General features: G+C 40.9%; 1 protein-coding gene across 50 annotated transcripts in view; it reads right to left on the reverse strand.

The window, feature by feature from the left end:
• The window catches only part of celf5a (cugbp, Elav-like family member 5a), a 178502-nt gene that overhangs the window by 13876 nt on the left and 148517 nt on the right, over nucleotides 1–16109 (reverse strand). For 30 of the 50 annotated variants that reach the window (XM_053322929.1, XM_053322904.1, XM_053322925.1 and 27 more), the window contains 2 exons: nucleotides 13968–14047; nucleotides 7311–7457 (listed from right to left, as the gene is read on the reverse strand). In XM_053322929.1, coding sequence (XP_053178904.1) covers nucleotides 7311–7457; nucleotides 13968–14047 — 227 coding nt within the window. The remainder of the gene's footprint in view (nucleotides 1–7310; nucleotides 7458–13967; nucleotides 14048–16109) is intronic. The other 20 variants (XM_053322930.1, XM_053322905.1, XM_053322928.1 and 17 more) reach the window with 1 other exon arrangement.

Genomic DNA, 16109 nt, shown 5'->3' on the forward strand with positions numbered 1-16109 from the left:
TTGGGATTAGAGCTTCATTAAATGGCCACAGTCTTTGCTTTGCTTTGCTTTGCCAAATAACATTGTGTTTTTTGGCAAGTAGAATGACATTCTGTTTAGAGATGTCACTTAATCCACACCCTAAGTCATTTCAACTGTGTTTTTAAAGCAGGCATAGCTAGCAACTCAGATTCCAGACCATGTTAGTAATACAGTGTGTTAGTCAGAATGTTGCAATGGCAGTCGATTCTCACCCATTGGACAATCCCACAAAGAGATCGAATCAATAGCCTTTCATTCACTCTGCATTTACTTAGCATGAAGTGAGAAGGGAGAACTGAAATTATTTTCCATCCAATGCAGCCCACTGAGTGTTTATTCAGACATGCGGACACAAACACACACACACAAATACGCAACATGCATGAAGAGCGATAGAGACTATTTGAGTTTCTGCACTCAGCTTAAATTCTCCCTGTTCAAACCACATGCTGAATGCCTAATTCAGAAAAAAATCCATCACTGTACAATGGCTTTTGCAGCTTGTGAACCAGTGGGTTTATCTAGGGAATCAATACTCTTTTGCAGGCTATGTAGCTGCCTATCAGGCATGCAGACCTGTGTGGCGTAGGAATACAAACACAGCTGGACCAACCCCTTGCCCCTGTCTCTGCATCTGTTTAATACTGCATAGCTGCTGTTTGTCAGGAGAGGCGATGATCGTTGTGGCCTGAGACTGACTTGTATAAGCAGAAATCAAACTCTTCTGCCAGAGGCACTAATGCTAATGACGATATTGTGAGACAATGACACTATAGAATGCCACTTTGCTTGTATTTGCATCGGGACCCTGCAACAGAAAAGCCAATTATTTTCCCTCAGTGCCCCTGTCAGGTAACCTGAAAGCGGCTGTCCCGCTGTAGAATGCCCAGCGCTGGCATCTCATCCATTAGCAGCATACCTTGCCACTGCTATCTATTAACGCCTTTTGTCATTTGCATAATTTTATCAACGTGACAAATGGGGATCATCCATTCCTTTCCAAATAAGATTAATTGAGCTTTTAAGGGGTCATAGCTACAAAAGAAAGCAAGGGAACAAGAAACTAAACAAAAGCAATGACAGAGAAACAAACAAAGAAGTCTAGAGGATCTGGGGCTCCCTTGCTTTGGCAATCCTGTGACTGCCCCCCCCCTATTAGGACATGAATAGGGTTGGACATCAGGATGAAGGGTCTGACTGGGCTGGTATTAGCCTATAGAATAAATACATTGTCACACCGCTCACTGTTTCTTTGTCTCTTCTAGGGCTGTGCTTGCAGCTTTCAGCAAGGACCGGAGGTTTCAGGCTGATTCTAATGAGCTTTCAGCCTATTCGTTGTGGGTCCTGTGGCCTTAAACAAGGTGCAGGCCTGGATGGAGTAATAATGAAACACAAATGTATACAAGCGACTCTGAAATACTAGCCTCTCCGACAATGCATGTCTTGGAAAATGCAATCCTTAATGCCATCCGTCAGATTGTCATGGATAACAACTCTGGCATTCATTGATGCTTCGTTCCAAATTAAAATGTAGCAAATTGGAAACTCAAGCATGTAATTATGTTGGAATCCACTGGTTATTATAAACTGGCTCTGATAAAAAAAAAATAAAAAAAAAAATAAAGAGCACAGAGCAGATTAGTTATGTTGACAGAGATATTCAAAGTCATTCCATTTTACTTTTCATATGTATATTCCTTTTTTTTCTTTTTCAAAATTTCAAAGGCATTATATTCAAAAGCCATTCCCATTTCTTTATTTATGAACTAACCAGCAGATAGCAAATGTCTCTGGCGGAGAATGAGCAGAACTGAGTCTTCATCATCACAGACACAACCTTTTCTGCTTCCTCTTGGTAAAAAAAAAGGAAGAGGGAAGAAAAGGCAGACGGAAACAAGAGGGACAAAAGAGAAGCACACAGGAGATGAAAGGGAGCAAAGAAAGTTGGGCTCCAGCAGCATTCATTTAGTGTCAGACATCTGCTTTTTTATTGCAACCTGATGGCATTACTCTCTCCTGGTGCCAGCAGGCAATCACCTCTTTATCACATGGCAATTATCTCCGTAGCGCTGCTCTGTGACTCGCTGACTCTCAGCACTGTCACATGTGACCCCTTATAGCCCAACCAGCTGGGGATGAAGGGGGAGAGAGAGACAAAGAGAGGCAAAGTAGGTGAAAAGGGTTGAAAAAATGTGAGAGAGAGGGAGACTGTGGGTCAATGAGGTGAACTAAAAGACTGAGGACAGAAGACTGAAGCTGAAGGGCCTCATTTGTTACCCACATGCTAGCAGGCTGCATTTCCACAGGAAGATTTAATAGCTTTTTTCATCTCTTATGAACTTTGTAATATGTGTGTGTGTGTGTGTTTGTGCTAAGACACATTATGGAACTGTAAAGAGCTGGTCCACACAAGTATAAGACAACTATAGCCGGTCACATACATGCCCGTGTGTGTGTTTATGTGTGTGTGTGAAGTTTACAGTACAGCCAAATGATTCAGTAATCTTCTACCATCATTTCTTGAGTGTGCTATTTTGAAAAATTAATGTGAACCTCTCCAACAGGGGGAGATGTTTCCTAATGTGAGTTTACAGAAATCATCCACCCACACACTGTCACTATTAGCACCAAGTTAAACCAGTTTCTCTCCTCTCATTTATCTATCACACACACAGTCTGATGCATCTTTTAGGGAGGTAAGAGGGCCGCAGTGCTGGAGGTGACTTTAAATCTAAAACTTCTCTCTAGTCTTCGGACACTGTATAGCCCTCCACCTAAAAAGAGACCAAGAAAAGCTAAAATGGCTGTCTTCACAAAGATCCATGGCTTTAGAAGAGTAGGGTACAAAAGCAACTTGAATCATATCTAATTGTGAACAAATATGATGTTTGTGTCTTGGAGGGGGAATACAAAAGGTAATAAAAGCTGGTTTTATTACTTGTATTCAGCGATTCATGGGAGAACTATTATCACTCACTACTAACACTGGAATGAAACATGGAATCACACTCTGGCTCTCCCCTGCTTGTGTTTTATGAAATCACCTTTTTGCAAATAGGATGTCTCCTGTCAGAGCACAGCAGTGTCTGTGTCTATCGAGAAAATGGCACATTTCTCATTTTTGGCATATGTTGTCAGTGTTGTACCCCTACAATTTGTGTTCAGAGCCCCCTCCTTCTCCTGGTTTGACTAAAATCCAATTTACTGGCTGTCAGCTCAACTCTAATCCTATCCACTGCTGTAGTGGAGAGGTAGCTCTTTGAATTTACCATTTACTGTACTCCCTGGTTATAGCTATATATACCATCTCTCCCCACGTCTGTATTCTATACTGTGCCACCTCCTCTTCTCTTGGCCAGTGTATATGGAGAGTAGGCGAACATGTAGTGTGTCTTTGGAGATAAAGTCTTTTTTCTGTCACTGCAGGTTTTTCGTCTTGGGGGAATATGTGTAGTTTATCTTGCCGTAAAGAAACATTCATTGTATCACTTCAGCATATTCCCGGTGACTACAGGGGAATCAAGGCTGCACACCATGTGCATGCAGCCAGCACCAAAGACTCTAATGTAATCTAATGTGTGCAAACTGGGTACCCACCCTAAAGATAAGTATATTTCTCTTTATTCCACATTAATGCGCACACTACCATAGCACTCCGAATCACTATTTAGTTTCATTAAATAAGTCTTTAGCAAGATATGAAGACAAGAGTCTTGCTGATAATCCATTACTGCCTCTTGTGAACTCATTACTTTATCAAAAGTTGGGGTGAGTTTATCTCCAAGGTTGCCTTGCCTCATAGTTTCTCCACTGACTTTCTTTATTTTGCTGAATTCATTATATCTAGGTACATGGCATCCATAGTCTGTGATTCATAATATTAATACAAGGAGAATTTCACCTTCACCAACATCATTCATGCTGTATAATCTTTGTGTCGAGAAACCACATACATGCAATTTCTCCTTTAGATTTAATGGTAATTGATTCTCCCTAATGCTCAAGTATCCCCCATGCCCTTGTTACTTTCACTTGGAACTCAATTTCTTAGCATCATCCTGCTCTTTGTCATATTATGTGTGTATGGGAGAGAGAGAGGGAGGAGAGAGAGAGAAAGAGCATTTGCTGCACAGTGTGTTTGAGTGTATACACTCTTGTGTGTGTCTGTATGAGTCGACACGGGTCTCTGCCATAGTAAATAAGAGTCATGGCCAACCTGAGCGGGGCACAATGGTCTCCCCGCAGACCGCCACTGCCTCCACCACCCCTTAAACATTTGCATTTCTCCACATTTCCTGGGAAAGGACTGCATTTCATGAATGGTAATGAAGGTGGGAGTTTTACTGGAGAGAGCACAAGAGATGGCCTCGCAATTACTCTGGGATGGTCAATTTGCACATTTCACACTGGGTCCCATGGCTGTGATATGAAAATGAGGGAAATGGATAAGCCCCCCAAGACCTGACTAACATCAACAATTAATCCTGGCATTTAGAAACAGCGAAAAAATATTTATCTTTTACATCCAAATAAGTGCAGGAAAAATGAATTTGTGTCCTTCCTACTCTGTAAATAAATACTCTCTGGATGTTAATGTGGATTTATGCAGTGTGTTGTGACAAAGGCCAAGGTTTTTATCTTGGTGCTGGATGGAGAGATTCTCCTAAATTCATTTTAGCCTGCTTCAAGTAGGTTGAGCATATGCATGTACATGTATGTGCACATGTGGGTGTGCGTGCTCATGCTCTGCCTCAGCAGGGTAGAAGAAAGTTTGTGTGCAGCTGCCCATGGGATATTCTGAGTCAACTGTGGCCCCTGAAGCAACTTATGGACCCAGAGGGAGGGACAGGGGGAGGTAGAGAAGCAGTGTGATAGAGGGTAGAGGGGGCGCATGGTGAAAGGGACTGCATAGACTGTCTGAACTCATCAAAGAGCTGTGCGTCCGTGTGTGTGTGTGTGTGTGCGTGTGTGTGTGTGTGCGTGTGTGTGTGTGTGCGTGCGTGCGTGCGTGTGTGTGTGTGTGTGTGTGCGTGTGTGTCTGTATGGTGCCATGCCCTAAGGGGAAGGGGGGGCTTGGTGGTACGGTGGGCAATTCGGGTAGGAGGGTAGAGGGAAACTGATGAAAGGGTTAGCAGGTACAGGCTCACTAAATGTGTATGTGCCTATGTGCTGAGGGTAGTTAAAGCCTGGATGTAATGTCATTGCAGCCCTGCTTAGAAGGAAGGGAGGAGGAAGAAGTGATGGTGGTGGCAGTGATCATAGTTAAGTAAGCTCATTTTCACTTATAATAATGTTTACTAAGAAGGGATCACAATAAAGAAACAAGTGCAGTTTCTTGAAGGTCTCTCTGTTTGGACCAAATTACAGCTATGCTAAAGGTATAAAGGTAAACTCAGAGTTACTGTGTTTGTCCAGAGTGTAATGTGAATTCTAACCCATCAATGGTCAACCTCAGCAATGCCCCCGATCAGCCCAGCACGGATTATAAGTCAACAATATGTGTTTGGTACTGATCAGAAAACATGTTCCTGCAGACACAACATCAGCTTACAACTAAAAGCCACAGTGTGATTTTTATGTGGTCTCTCATGTTACGCTGATGGCATAAATTTTTGTTTATAGAAAAATGAGACAATCCCGGTGAGATTAGTGCAGTCAATGTGTTGCTTTCAGTCCATTCATCTCATTGTCCCTGGTCAGGATCCACAGGAGGGGTTTCATACTTTACCTCTGGGGGGCTTTCAATTCAAAAATATGCAAATTCTACACACAATGGGCCTCGTTAAAGAAGCACTCATACAAACAGATGTGTTGCTAGTAACATAGGAACATTTGTGGCATTTATAATTTTTGAACAGGTCATCTCTGCCTTTCTTCACTTGTTTGACTTATAATTATAATATCTTAATTTAGATTCAATTTGAGTTTGAAGATGATACCGAAATAAATAAAAACTGACTATATAAGTCAAACAAATAAATAAACATATTATATTTACCGTATTTTCATTATCACTGCAACGTCTATATTTCAGTAGTTGTCCCTCACTGACACAGCTGTCTCTGTGTCTCTCTGCAGCTCTCTGTCTAGTATCATGTTGTGTTGCAGCTGACAGTGTAACATCACCTGCAGACTATAATATTCTCCTCTAATACCTCTGTGATTGTCACATGATCACCTTTCATCACAGTGCAATTTGTTTTAGAAAACCGTTCTTTAGCATCTAACTTCATATCAAGGCATTCCCTCTTTATTTCTGCCACAGTGCAGAGCTGCTCTGGTGACTTGTTACATTCATATTCAGCCACTCCTAAAATGGTGATGTATTTGTCTTCTGATTTTTGAAAGCAGGACTTGAAGCTGCGCAGCGTTTTAACTCTTGAGGAACTTTTTGTGAATGAAACTGAGCAGAACATGGAGATTTATATGTCAGCTTTTGGGGTGTGGATTATGCTAATGACCATATTTCATAAACGCCTACCTCCTTGTGAACAGTTTAGGCAGTTAAGGGAGTTTCTTGAATCCCAATTTCCCCTTATTGCGTTGTGCAAGAACAAACTAAAAAAAAATAAAAAAGATTCATGCACGAGATCGAATGCCTTTAATTGTTTTAACGGATGGAGTTAAACCTGTACATTTTTGGTCACTTGGGGGCAGCAGAAACAAGCTGTGAACACAGCACTGACATATTATCACCTTTTTTTGAAATGGCAAACTTAAGTTGTTTATCCGCACATCGAGCACATACAGAGTAACATTAGCATTTGTTTGAAGTTGTGTTTCTGGCCACCTGATAAATGAAGCCTAGTATTTGCCTTTTAGCTTTGGTTTGCACTCCATTAACTCCTGTGGGAAATACCAGACTTTTTAGCTGCTAAATGCTCCACTATGTTCACAAGCAAAACGCTAACTTTGTTTGGCATTGTTGTTTGGTTCTTGACAGCTACTGTACTGTTGGATTTACAGGTTTTTATGGTGTTGTTGAAAATACATTCCTAAACAAAAACAATAGGCTGAAAGATGCTGAATTGCACCTTTGAATGATACCTGTCACATACACATTAACATCATTATTATTAAATATGATTAAAGATGTTAATATGAATATTATATTAATATGATTAAAGCAGATTTAAGGACTTTGTAGAACAAGACAAATATGCTGTATGTGTCCCATATTCTACATATGTTTACTGCATATCATGCATTATTAACCATTAGGCAATTATATAAATCTTCTGTCCATTTGAGTGATACTGAGTGTGCTACATATGTCTTTTCCAACTCACCGCATGTGCGTAAGAGCTGTAGGTGCTGAAGGGAAGGGCGATGGCTGGGTTGAAGATGCCAAACTGGCCAACCATCTGCTGCATACGTCTGATGGTGCGCTCCTTGTCTGTGTCGGCAAACTTGACCACCAAGCTGGAGGAAGCACCCTGAGGCGGTAGAGGGAACAGAAAATCAGAGAGCATGAATACTTAACCCTGCTTGATCACAAGCACCTTTCAGAGTGCCAGCAGACACTCAGTCTTTAAGTGTGAATCCTATATAACCCAAAGGTTTCGAGGTACTTAAGGGAATCATTTGAATATATGACTTAAAATATATGTAAAGACGGCCGCTAACAAAAGGCTTAAAAAGTCCAATACATATGTTATAATGTTATTGGTTATTATTTCTGATCTCTTAGTATGTCAGGTTCATTAGCAACAACAACCGCTGTTAACATCAATACTTAGTGAGCCCATCTAATTGCATGTCAGTATCTTTTTTTTTTGGGCCGTCTTAATACAACATCATTGCACATTTGTATTATTGCAGAGAGAGGATCGTGCCTCCTTATTTTGCAGCTGGCATACATAAACTTAACAGGGATATGTAAAGAATAAAAATATTATACTTGATATATTGAGTGAGCAGCTCTGTAGGCAGATGTGCAGACAGAAACCCTCAGCTCCTTCAATCAGTGTTAAACATACTGTATGTACAAAGTCACTCGGGGGCAAGGCATCCTTAGTCCACATGTCATAAATACTTTATATTTTCCCCCAGATTTCCCCCTGTGGTACATATACAGTGTGTAACCTTGGTGCTCCTTCCCACACACGAGGTTAAAAGATCTGCAATGTACAATAATTTGAAGTAAGAGCTACAATTTGCAGTGGTACCAGTAAGCACCGATTGACCTTGGTAAAAGTGTTCTTAAAAGAAAATTTGCTTTTTGAGGCAATTTTTCTGATTCTGTCCTCAGCCTGTTTTAGCCTCCCTCTTCTTCTTTTCAGCTCTGGCTATCCATCCCTTATCAACACTATTACCTCTTTCTGCAGCCCAATAATGAAACCAGCAGGTGTGTCTGCCACACACCCTTCATTAAGAATCTTCAAATGATTTAGCGCTACAGTTGACCTTTTGTGCGCTCCGCCTCTCCTCCCCTCTGCGCCCCCAAAGTGGCCAATCGATCCACATAAAAGGCCGAAATATTACTCTGATCTGACAGTGTAGAAAGGTTGTGTGTCAGTCACAATAAGGGGCCCCCTGAAATTGATGCAAGATTGTCAATAACAGTAGTGACTGGTGAAGGTTGGGGGTTGGGGTTTTTAAAAGGCTAAAGAGGTATTTCTTGGTTTGGGTGGATTTGGGTGAAACTACTTTTTTTTATAAATGACAACAGTAATGCTAGCTCAATATGACTATTGCATAATGCATTACAGCCACTTTTCTTTGCTTTACCTGACTAAGGTCTCAGAAAGTATCCTTATTAAGCCATCTGCAGATAGCTGGAGATGTTCAAAGACAGGCACTGGACCTTTCAACTGTAGCATATAGATTTTATCCTCTTCTTTTCCCTTTCTCCCCACTTTTCTCAATATTCCCCCTAGCCCTCTTCTCCTGCTGGCATGCTTACCGTTTGAATCACAGCTTTGAAGGATTGTAGGTGAGTGGGTAGTTGGATAGTGGCTGAATGGCTGACTGCCTAGTTAGTTGAGAGATTGACGGACCGGTGGGCCAGTTGACTATTAAACAATAATGACGAGACGGACCAACATATAAAGAGTATTTTCTACCTGTATTTCTGTTTGTAAATCTCTTAAGCAATATTAAAACTATGCTCAGTCACTTCAAGGTTAACTTTGACACAGCTGCAGATTTAGTGTTTGCCTGTTGTGTCTGTCCAGATTTTTTCTATCTGCATCATTAACTTTATTATGAGGTTTAACTTTGGGAGCATCCAGGACAGGGCAGTGCAGTTGAATATTTTAACTCTCTCTTACAATTAAGAAAAAAAAGCTATTAAAGTCCTATCCTCTTTGATAATAAGAGCTGAGTGGTCCTGCTTTGCTTTTCAAATTTTGGAGGAAAGCTGAGATATATAATCTGAGGATATTAAGTTGGAACTATGCAGTCAGCCTCTTTTCCAGCTAGAACTAGACTGGAACGTGCTGGATAATAGAAATGTGGGTAATTGTGAACTGACCTGTCTGGTTGTGTAAGAGCCTTTTGCCATTATTTTTAATACTCTTGCATGTATGTCCTACTCTGGGCAAAGCTTTTGTTTAAGGTCTATACAGTGAATCTGCCCTCCCACTTAAAACACCTGAATCGTATAGCTGTTGGCTAAGCATCTATTGCCACATTTGTTTATCTCCAAGGTTTTCCCAGTTAGGCCTGTCAGAATATCAGTGAGCAGAATCTCCATTGCTATAAAGAGAGGAGGATGAAGTGTGAAGTAAAAGTCTCATTAAATTTTTAAGCTGCCAAGTGTGAGCAGAATCCCCCTGCCGGGCGGCTCCCAGCTGCCTAGAGAGCCACTGAAGGAAAGGGAGTTAAACAGGGAGGATAAAAAAGGCACCACTGAGTTTCAGAACCAAAAAGAAAGTCTGCCTCTTTACAGTTCCTTCTCATTGCCAAGGAGGCTTGGTGTCTGTCCAAGCTGCACACCCTCATGTGAATAAAGAAGATAAAGCTGCACGCCCAGCTATTAATTTCATATTTCTTTAACTTTAAATGTCTTCCTGCTTGCATTAGTTCAGAGTAAAGCTTGAAGAAAGATGTATCTTATGAAGCTATACAACCAAGAGAAACCTGCAATGGTTTCATGGTGTCACATGGAGAAGAGCTTAATGGTGTCCCGATCCCTGTGGGTTAGTCATATTATGATCCAGTCCACTCAAACGTGAGCACAAACACACCAAAATGAAGGCATGCATAGACACCTTCGGGGATTAAGATGATCCCAATGATAGCTTTTTGATACAATGGATTTCAATATTCTTACAGCTATCAGGCATTATTTTGTCATCACTGCTTGTGTTGGTGATATAATGACTATGATGGAGAGTGCAGTCACTGTTGAGATGAATACTTTTTCCTTTGTTACTCAGAGTATAACGCCAGTAAAGCTGCCTGCTTCTCCACGACATACGACGTCATACTCCATGCACTTTGCTTTCCATAATTATATGACATAAAAGTGTAGTTGTTTAGAATATGAGTGCAAACTGTGTGTGCTGTTTATCTGGACACCATTTAACATGTTTTTTTAAGCGGAGAGTTTTACATATCTTTTCAAGTTTTTTCCTGTTACATTAAAAAATGGAAAATTATGACGGCCCTGTTGTGCCACCACTAACACATAGAATTAAATTGCATGTTCCAAAATGCTATTCAAATCTTATTGTAGTGATAAGGTATTGCCTCCAATATTTCCACCCCAAGTAGCCAGTGGATTTATACAAGCATACATCCTCTTTGAGCTTGACTAGTAAAATAACAGATGACTGTAATATATTCAGTTATTAGAATTTAAATTGCCTAGGTAGAAATGACAAATCTTTAACAATAAACAGTAAGTTAAAAAAGGCAGAACATTGTTTAATGAGTAGCAACGCAAAGATCTATCATCCTTGTGAAACACCGACATTAAAACTCTGCATCTCATTGAATACACAATGAGACCGTTACTGTTTTCTGACTGAAACCAGCATTTATTTACGGCACCTGCTGAAGCTTCGTCTTTCCGCCTTCCATTTCATTAGTATGACATATAATGACATATTGATCTGTACATTAAAACAATGTGTCTTGCTGAGTATCAAATCCCGGCACTCATGATGCTTACGTGTGTGTTCACTGTCTGAAGTAATAGAGAAGATCAGGCAACAGGGGAATCACATTTGGGTGTTTTTTTTCTTAACCCTCTTTGCTCTTCTCTTCATCCGAGTCTGTCTTCTATGCAAACTTTACCTCATTTGCTTTCCTTTGTTCTGCTCTTATCCTTCCATCATCCTGCTCCAGTGTTTCTATCTCAGTGCCTTTGTCAGCTGAAACAGCCTGAAACCCAGGCTGAGCTGACGTGGATACGGAGTGAAAATGAGCACGGCTCTACGGACCTGACCCCCACCCCCCTTGTCTATGTGTAATTCTGTCCCAGGACTTACTTCCTACACGGCCCTGCTGAATCCCTGCAATTTGCTTTACAGCTCTAGCGTTTAAATGTTTAATTGAGCCACGCATATCCTGAACTGTGGTAGAGTGTGTGCGTGAAAGCCGAGGGGAGGCCAAGGGATGGTGGCAGTGTGTATGAGACGTGGAGGTATGCATGCTTGAAATATGATAAGAGACAGTGTGATGGAGCAACCAACTAAGGCCTTACATTTGCCCTGCTGATGCACTCCTACAATTCACACAATTACACTATCTCATGTATGCTGTAATTAGTATCCGCTCCCCAAAACATGTATGCAGACGTAAACTACTGTCATTTATGTATACACACTCTTCATAGGACACGCAGATTTTCTCATTCTTCCCCAACTCACACATATAATGCATAAAAAATGCCCACTCTCCCTCTACATGAATAGCTCAAATGTATTCAGCTCAAGTCCTCCGAGCTGGAAAATAAGATCAGTCAGGGAGCCTTTGACCCTAGCCCGTGGCTGTACGAGCATGTGACAGTGAAACAGAAAGAGGAGCAATATAGAAAGTGTGTGTATGTGTGCTCATGCATACCCGCAAAGTGCTTCTATTTGAAGATGTTTATGTATGCACACACATTCGTTCATGTGTGCGTATGTGTGCAACCTCAAACTCTAAGAAGCCAGTGCTCACGCTTTGGGGGATTGGCAGTAGATCTATCAAAGTGCTGTAGTTAGTTGCAGTGTTAATATTCGGTGCACTTCAACACCTCGGCAAGGGAGGCTATTGGCCGGCCTTTAATCATGGTCATCTCTCTGAGTCTGCTCATCAGCTACGGCCTTGGTGTGACAGCAAATATGCACACACATACACATATACATAGTGTATGCTGGCTCAGTTTGTCTTAGTTCATTAGAACAATTAAACATTTCTATCAGCCCAAAAGAAATACGAATGAGGCGATTGCTTAAAACAGTTGCCAGCTGGAGGCAATGGATGTCCTTTACCAGTACAGTATGTATCTTGTACTGTAGCTGTCAATTGTCTCTATCCGTTTGTTCATTTAATCAATTTAGATTAATGCGTCACTTTTTTGCACTTGTACTTGACTTCTTTTAGCAGCTCTGACTCCATTAAAATAAACTCAAATTGACACACAGGATGTATGGTCCAAGATTTCTTCAGGATCTTTGCTACATTGATGGACACTTTGCTCTGAATAGCACTATCCTGCTGAGGCGTAATGGTGCACCGGTGGTTCGCTAATCTCAGCAAGGCAGGCACACTGTGCCCTCTCCTCCAGCAGCCACAGGATATGAGATGCTGATCAGATTTCTATAATCAATTTACCAGAGCAGGAGGTATAAATCCTGTCCATTCACTCATTCTCCCTCTGCCTCCCTCTCTCTGTCTCTCACTCCTCCTCCCTCTCTTGCTCCCCTCCCTTCGGCCCCCTGCTTATAGTTAGATGAATAATTCAGCAGCCAATGTGGTGAAAGGTGGAGTAAACAAGTCTATTGCCTAATATCCCGAGAGGCTGCCAAAGAGAGACGAGCGAGGGCAGAGAGCTAGCAGAGATAGGGGGATGGAGCAGCAGAGAAGTAGGGTATCTACAGAGAATGGACATCCAGAGTCTTTTCTCATGACCTGCAGTCATTTGCACTTAGATTGACTCGGAGGTTGCACCAAAATGGCACAGCTGGCTTCTAGTGCTTCTTGCTGCTTTCCTCTCTTGAGCCACACATTGGCAACCATTAATAATGAAATCATAAAGTGAAACACGACACCTGTGAGATGGGGTGGGAGGGAGTTCAGGGTCCCTGCTTCTTTGAGACGAGAATTCTCAAAAACAAAAATGAGGATAAAAGCAGAGTACACTTCAGGCGTCTGTATAATATGGGACGTGACTCTCTGTCCGCTTGCCGGATGTCACAGAGAATAACTCTATTCAGGTTTGGAGTGCAGAGTAAGTAGCTTTTATTTTGACACCATCAGGTATACGGGGACAATGGCTGAACATGAGACACATCCAAATGAGCCATACAGCTTCGGTGTTCATAGTAAATCCAATATAGAGAGAATTCAGAGGACACCGCATGCTTACATAACGAGCAAATGTAATCTCACACTGGAGTTATATTCACTGATTATGCAAGCAGAACTACTGATTGATGACTCACCCAAAATTCAATTATCATTCTAAACAGTTTTATCTGTAAATTAGATTTGAATTTTTAAAAAAGCACCATGTTAATTAAAGAGACAGAAGGTTATTTCTGGTTGTATCGGTTTCCCTTTTTTTGTTTTTTTTAAATGGGATATTTATGAGGATGCTCGCACTTTCTATCAGTTGATTAAAACCTTGAAGTTGGGGGTAACTTCAAAACTCAGTTTACAGCTCTTAATCAAAAAATTGTGGATTGCACACAACTGTTGTAAGTGGCAGACTGTGTACGTGTTGTGCGGTGTAGGTATTTTTCTTTGTGTGTGTGTGTGTGTTTATATGTGAGGGAGAGAGCTGTACTCACTGGCATGGTCTGGCTCCCATGTAGAGCACTGATTGCAGACTGAGCCTCAGTATGTGTGGAGAACTTGACAAAGGCACAACCTGAAAGAGAGAACAGATGCACAACAGATGACATGCATGCACACCCAGAGACATGCAAACACACACACACAATATATATATACAGTAAAATGTAATCAATCATAGGAGTTTAAAAGCCGACGGTATATTAATAAAGGAAGTTGAATTATATTTGACACCACAGAAATCACTGTGGAGTGAAAGGCTCTCTCTCTGCACAGCAGGCTGCTTCACTCCGGGCATTAGGCAGGCAGACAAGCAGGCAAGCTGCAGGCTAAAGATTGTACTGATGAAGCAGAAAAGCATGCTATTTAGCACCACATGCCTGTCTGTGCATATTAAATATTAGCTAAACTGGCTAAATTTGTAATGTCTTCAAATAGAAAACCACTCCATTTGAAAGCCTATTACAGTATATTGTTTCTACGGCAGGATGTTCTGATCAATATTTGTGAACATGAAGAAGTCTGTCCACAGGCCAGAAACCACAGAAGCGACACTCTTAGCTCTAATGTCCTTCAGTAAAATTGTGAGGAGTAGATACAGTGACAACACAATGAAGATAAATATTTGTGGGTTCATAGACTGAGCTGATGCACATTAATTATTCAGTTATTAAATTGAAGAGTGTCCCCTTTTCACAGCGGGGAAATTGATAGTATAACCTGAAATTTGTTCCTCAAATTGATTACAAAGCTGCACACTACTACGCTATTTTTAAAGAATCAAATTGTCAATACACTGGCATTGACCACTCGCCTCAATTATTAAAAAACAAACTACAGAGAATGCCCTCTTATAATTATACCCTCTTCCCCTTAATTTCATTTTAAGTTTATTTTCTTTGCTCATTTAATCTTTCACACTTTATTCTCCTTATCAGCTCTCCTGCTTGACCCAGTCGCCCTGCCATTCTTCCCCTCTTAATGGGCTTATCCCTGTGGACACCAGCCAATCAAGATGCCCATTCAGCTGTCAACCCACTACCCCCTGTTGAGATATGGACAGAAAAGAGCTAGAGCGTAACCTGTACAATGACTTTGCTACAGTAGTACAAACTATATGGCACGATAATTAGGAATTAATTAAATAAATTCTTAAATTCTTTACAAAGGATTTTCCAGAATAGTAACAACCATATGATGACTACATTCAAAAACAGTTTTGGCCAGAGGAGGATAGAGATGATTTATTTGTTTGGGTTTTAAATAAAAAAAAACAAAAAACATCACAAACTTACTCAGACACCCATTGGATGAAAAAGATGAATATATAGATAGTAATGTCTGTGTTTTGAGTGATTCAACCCACAGAGCTGACTTAGATAGAGCAAAAATATTGCCGAGCCACAGAGAGAAATGGAACTTCCTTTGGCTGCCCCCATCCTCACAGTGGGGACACTTGAATTGTTTTGACATCCATCTTTCCCTTCTCCTCCTCCAAACCACTGCAGAGTCAGAGCGCTCTGGCTTCAAACCCCCTTAGATATAATTCCCCAACAATTTCCATAAGCGCTGGCCGGGGAATAGGCTTTAGAGACATGAAAAACACTAGTCCCTTTGCCCTTTGCTGCATGTCAAAGGGAATTGATGTCTCCAAAAGTTTTGGCTGTCTTAAAAAGGCCTGCAAGATATCAACACTACAATACCCAAGTTACAGTAAGAGCCCACGGTACATCCACAGGAAAAATGGCTTCACATTAACACTGCAAAAAAGGTGCAGAATAGATATAATGGCCTTGTAATGCATCTTCACAGATACCTGTATATGCTGAGAAAGACCTTGTGCTCAGCATTTTAAAATGACTTGCATTTATGTGATTGCAATTACTGAAAAAGTGGGGTATCCTGTTTCGCTAGTGGCTAAAGTGTGTACCATGTGAAGCAATGCTGGCATTTGGATTTTTAATCACAAATTAGTGCGCTATCTATCCAAACATTTTTTAAATATTCATTATTTTCATTATTATCCCAATAAAATATCAAGATTCTTTTCCAAATGCTTCAATTTTGTGGACAAGAATATCCCCACAAACCAAACAAAAAGTCAATTCTGTACTCAAATCTTATAGTTCAGGTCAAAC

Source organism: Scomber japonicus, chromosome 7 (assembly GCF_027409825.1).
Source record: "Scomber japonicus isolate fScoJap1 chromosome 7, fScoJap1.pri, whole genome shotgun sequence".
NCBI lineage: Eukaryota > Metazoa > Chordata > Actinopteri > Scombriformes > Scombridae > Scomber > Scomber japonicus.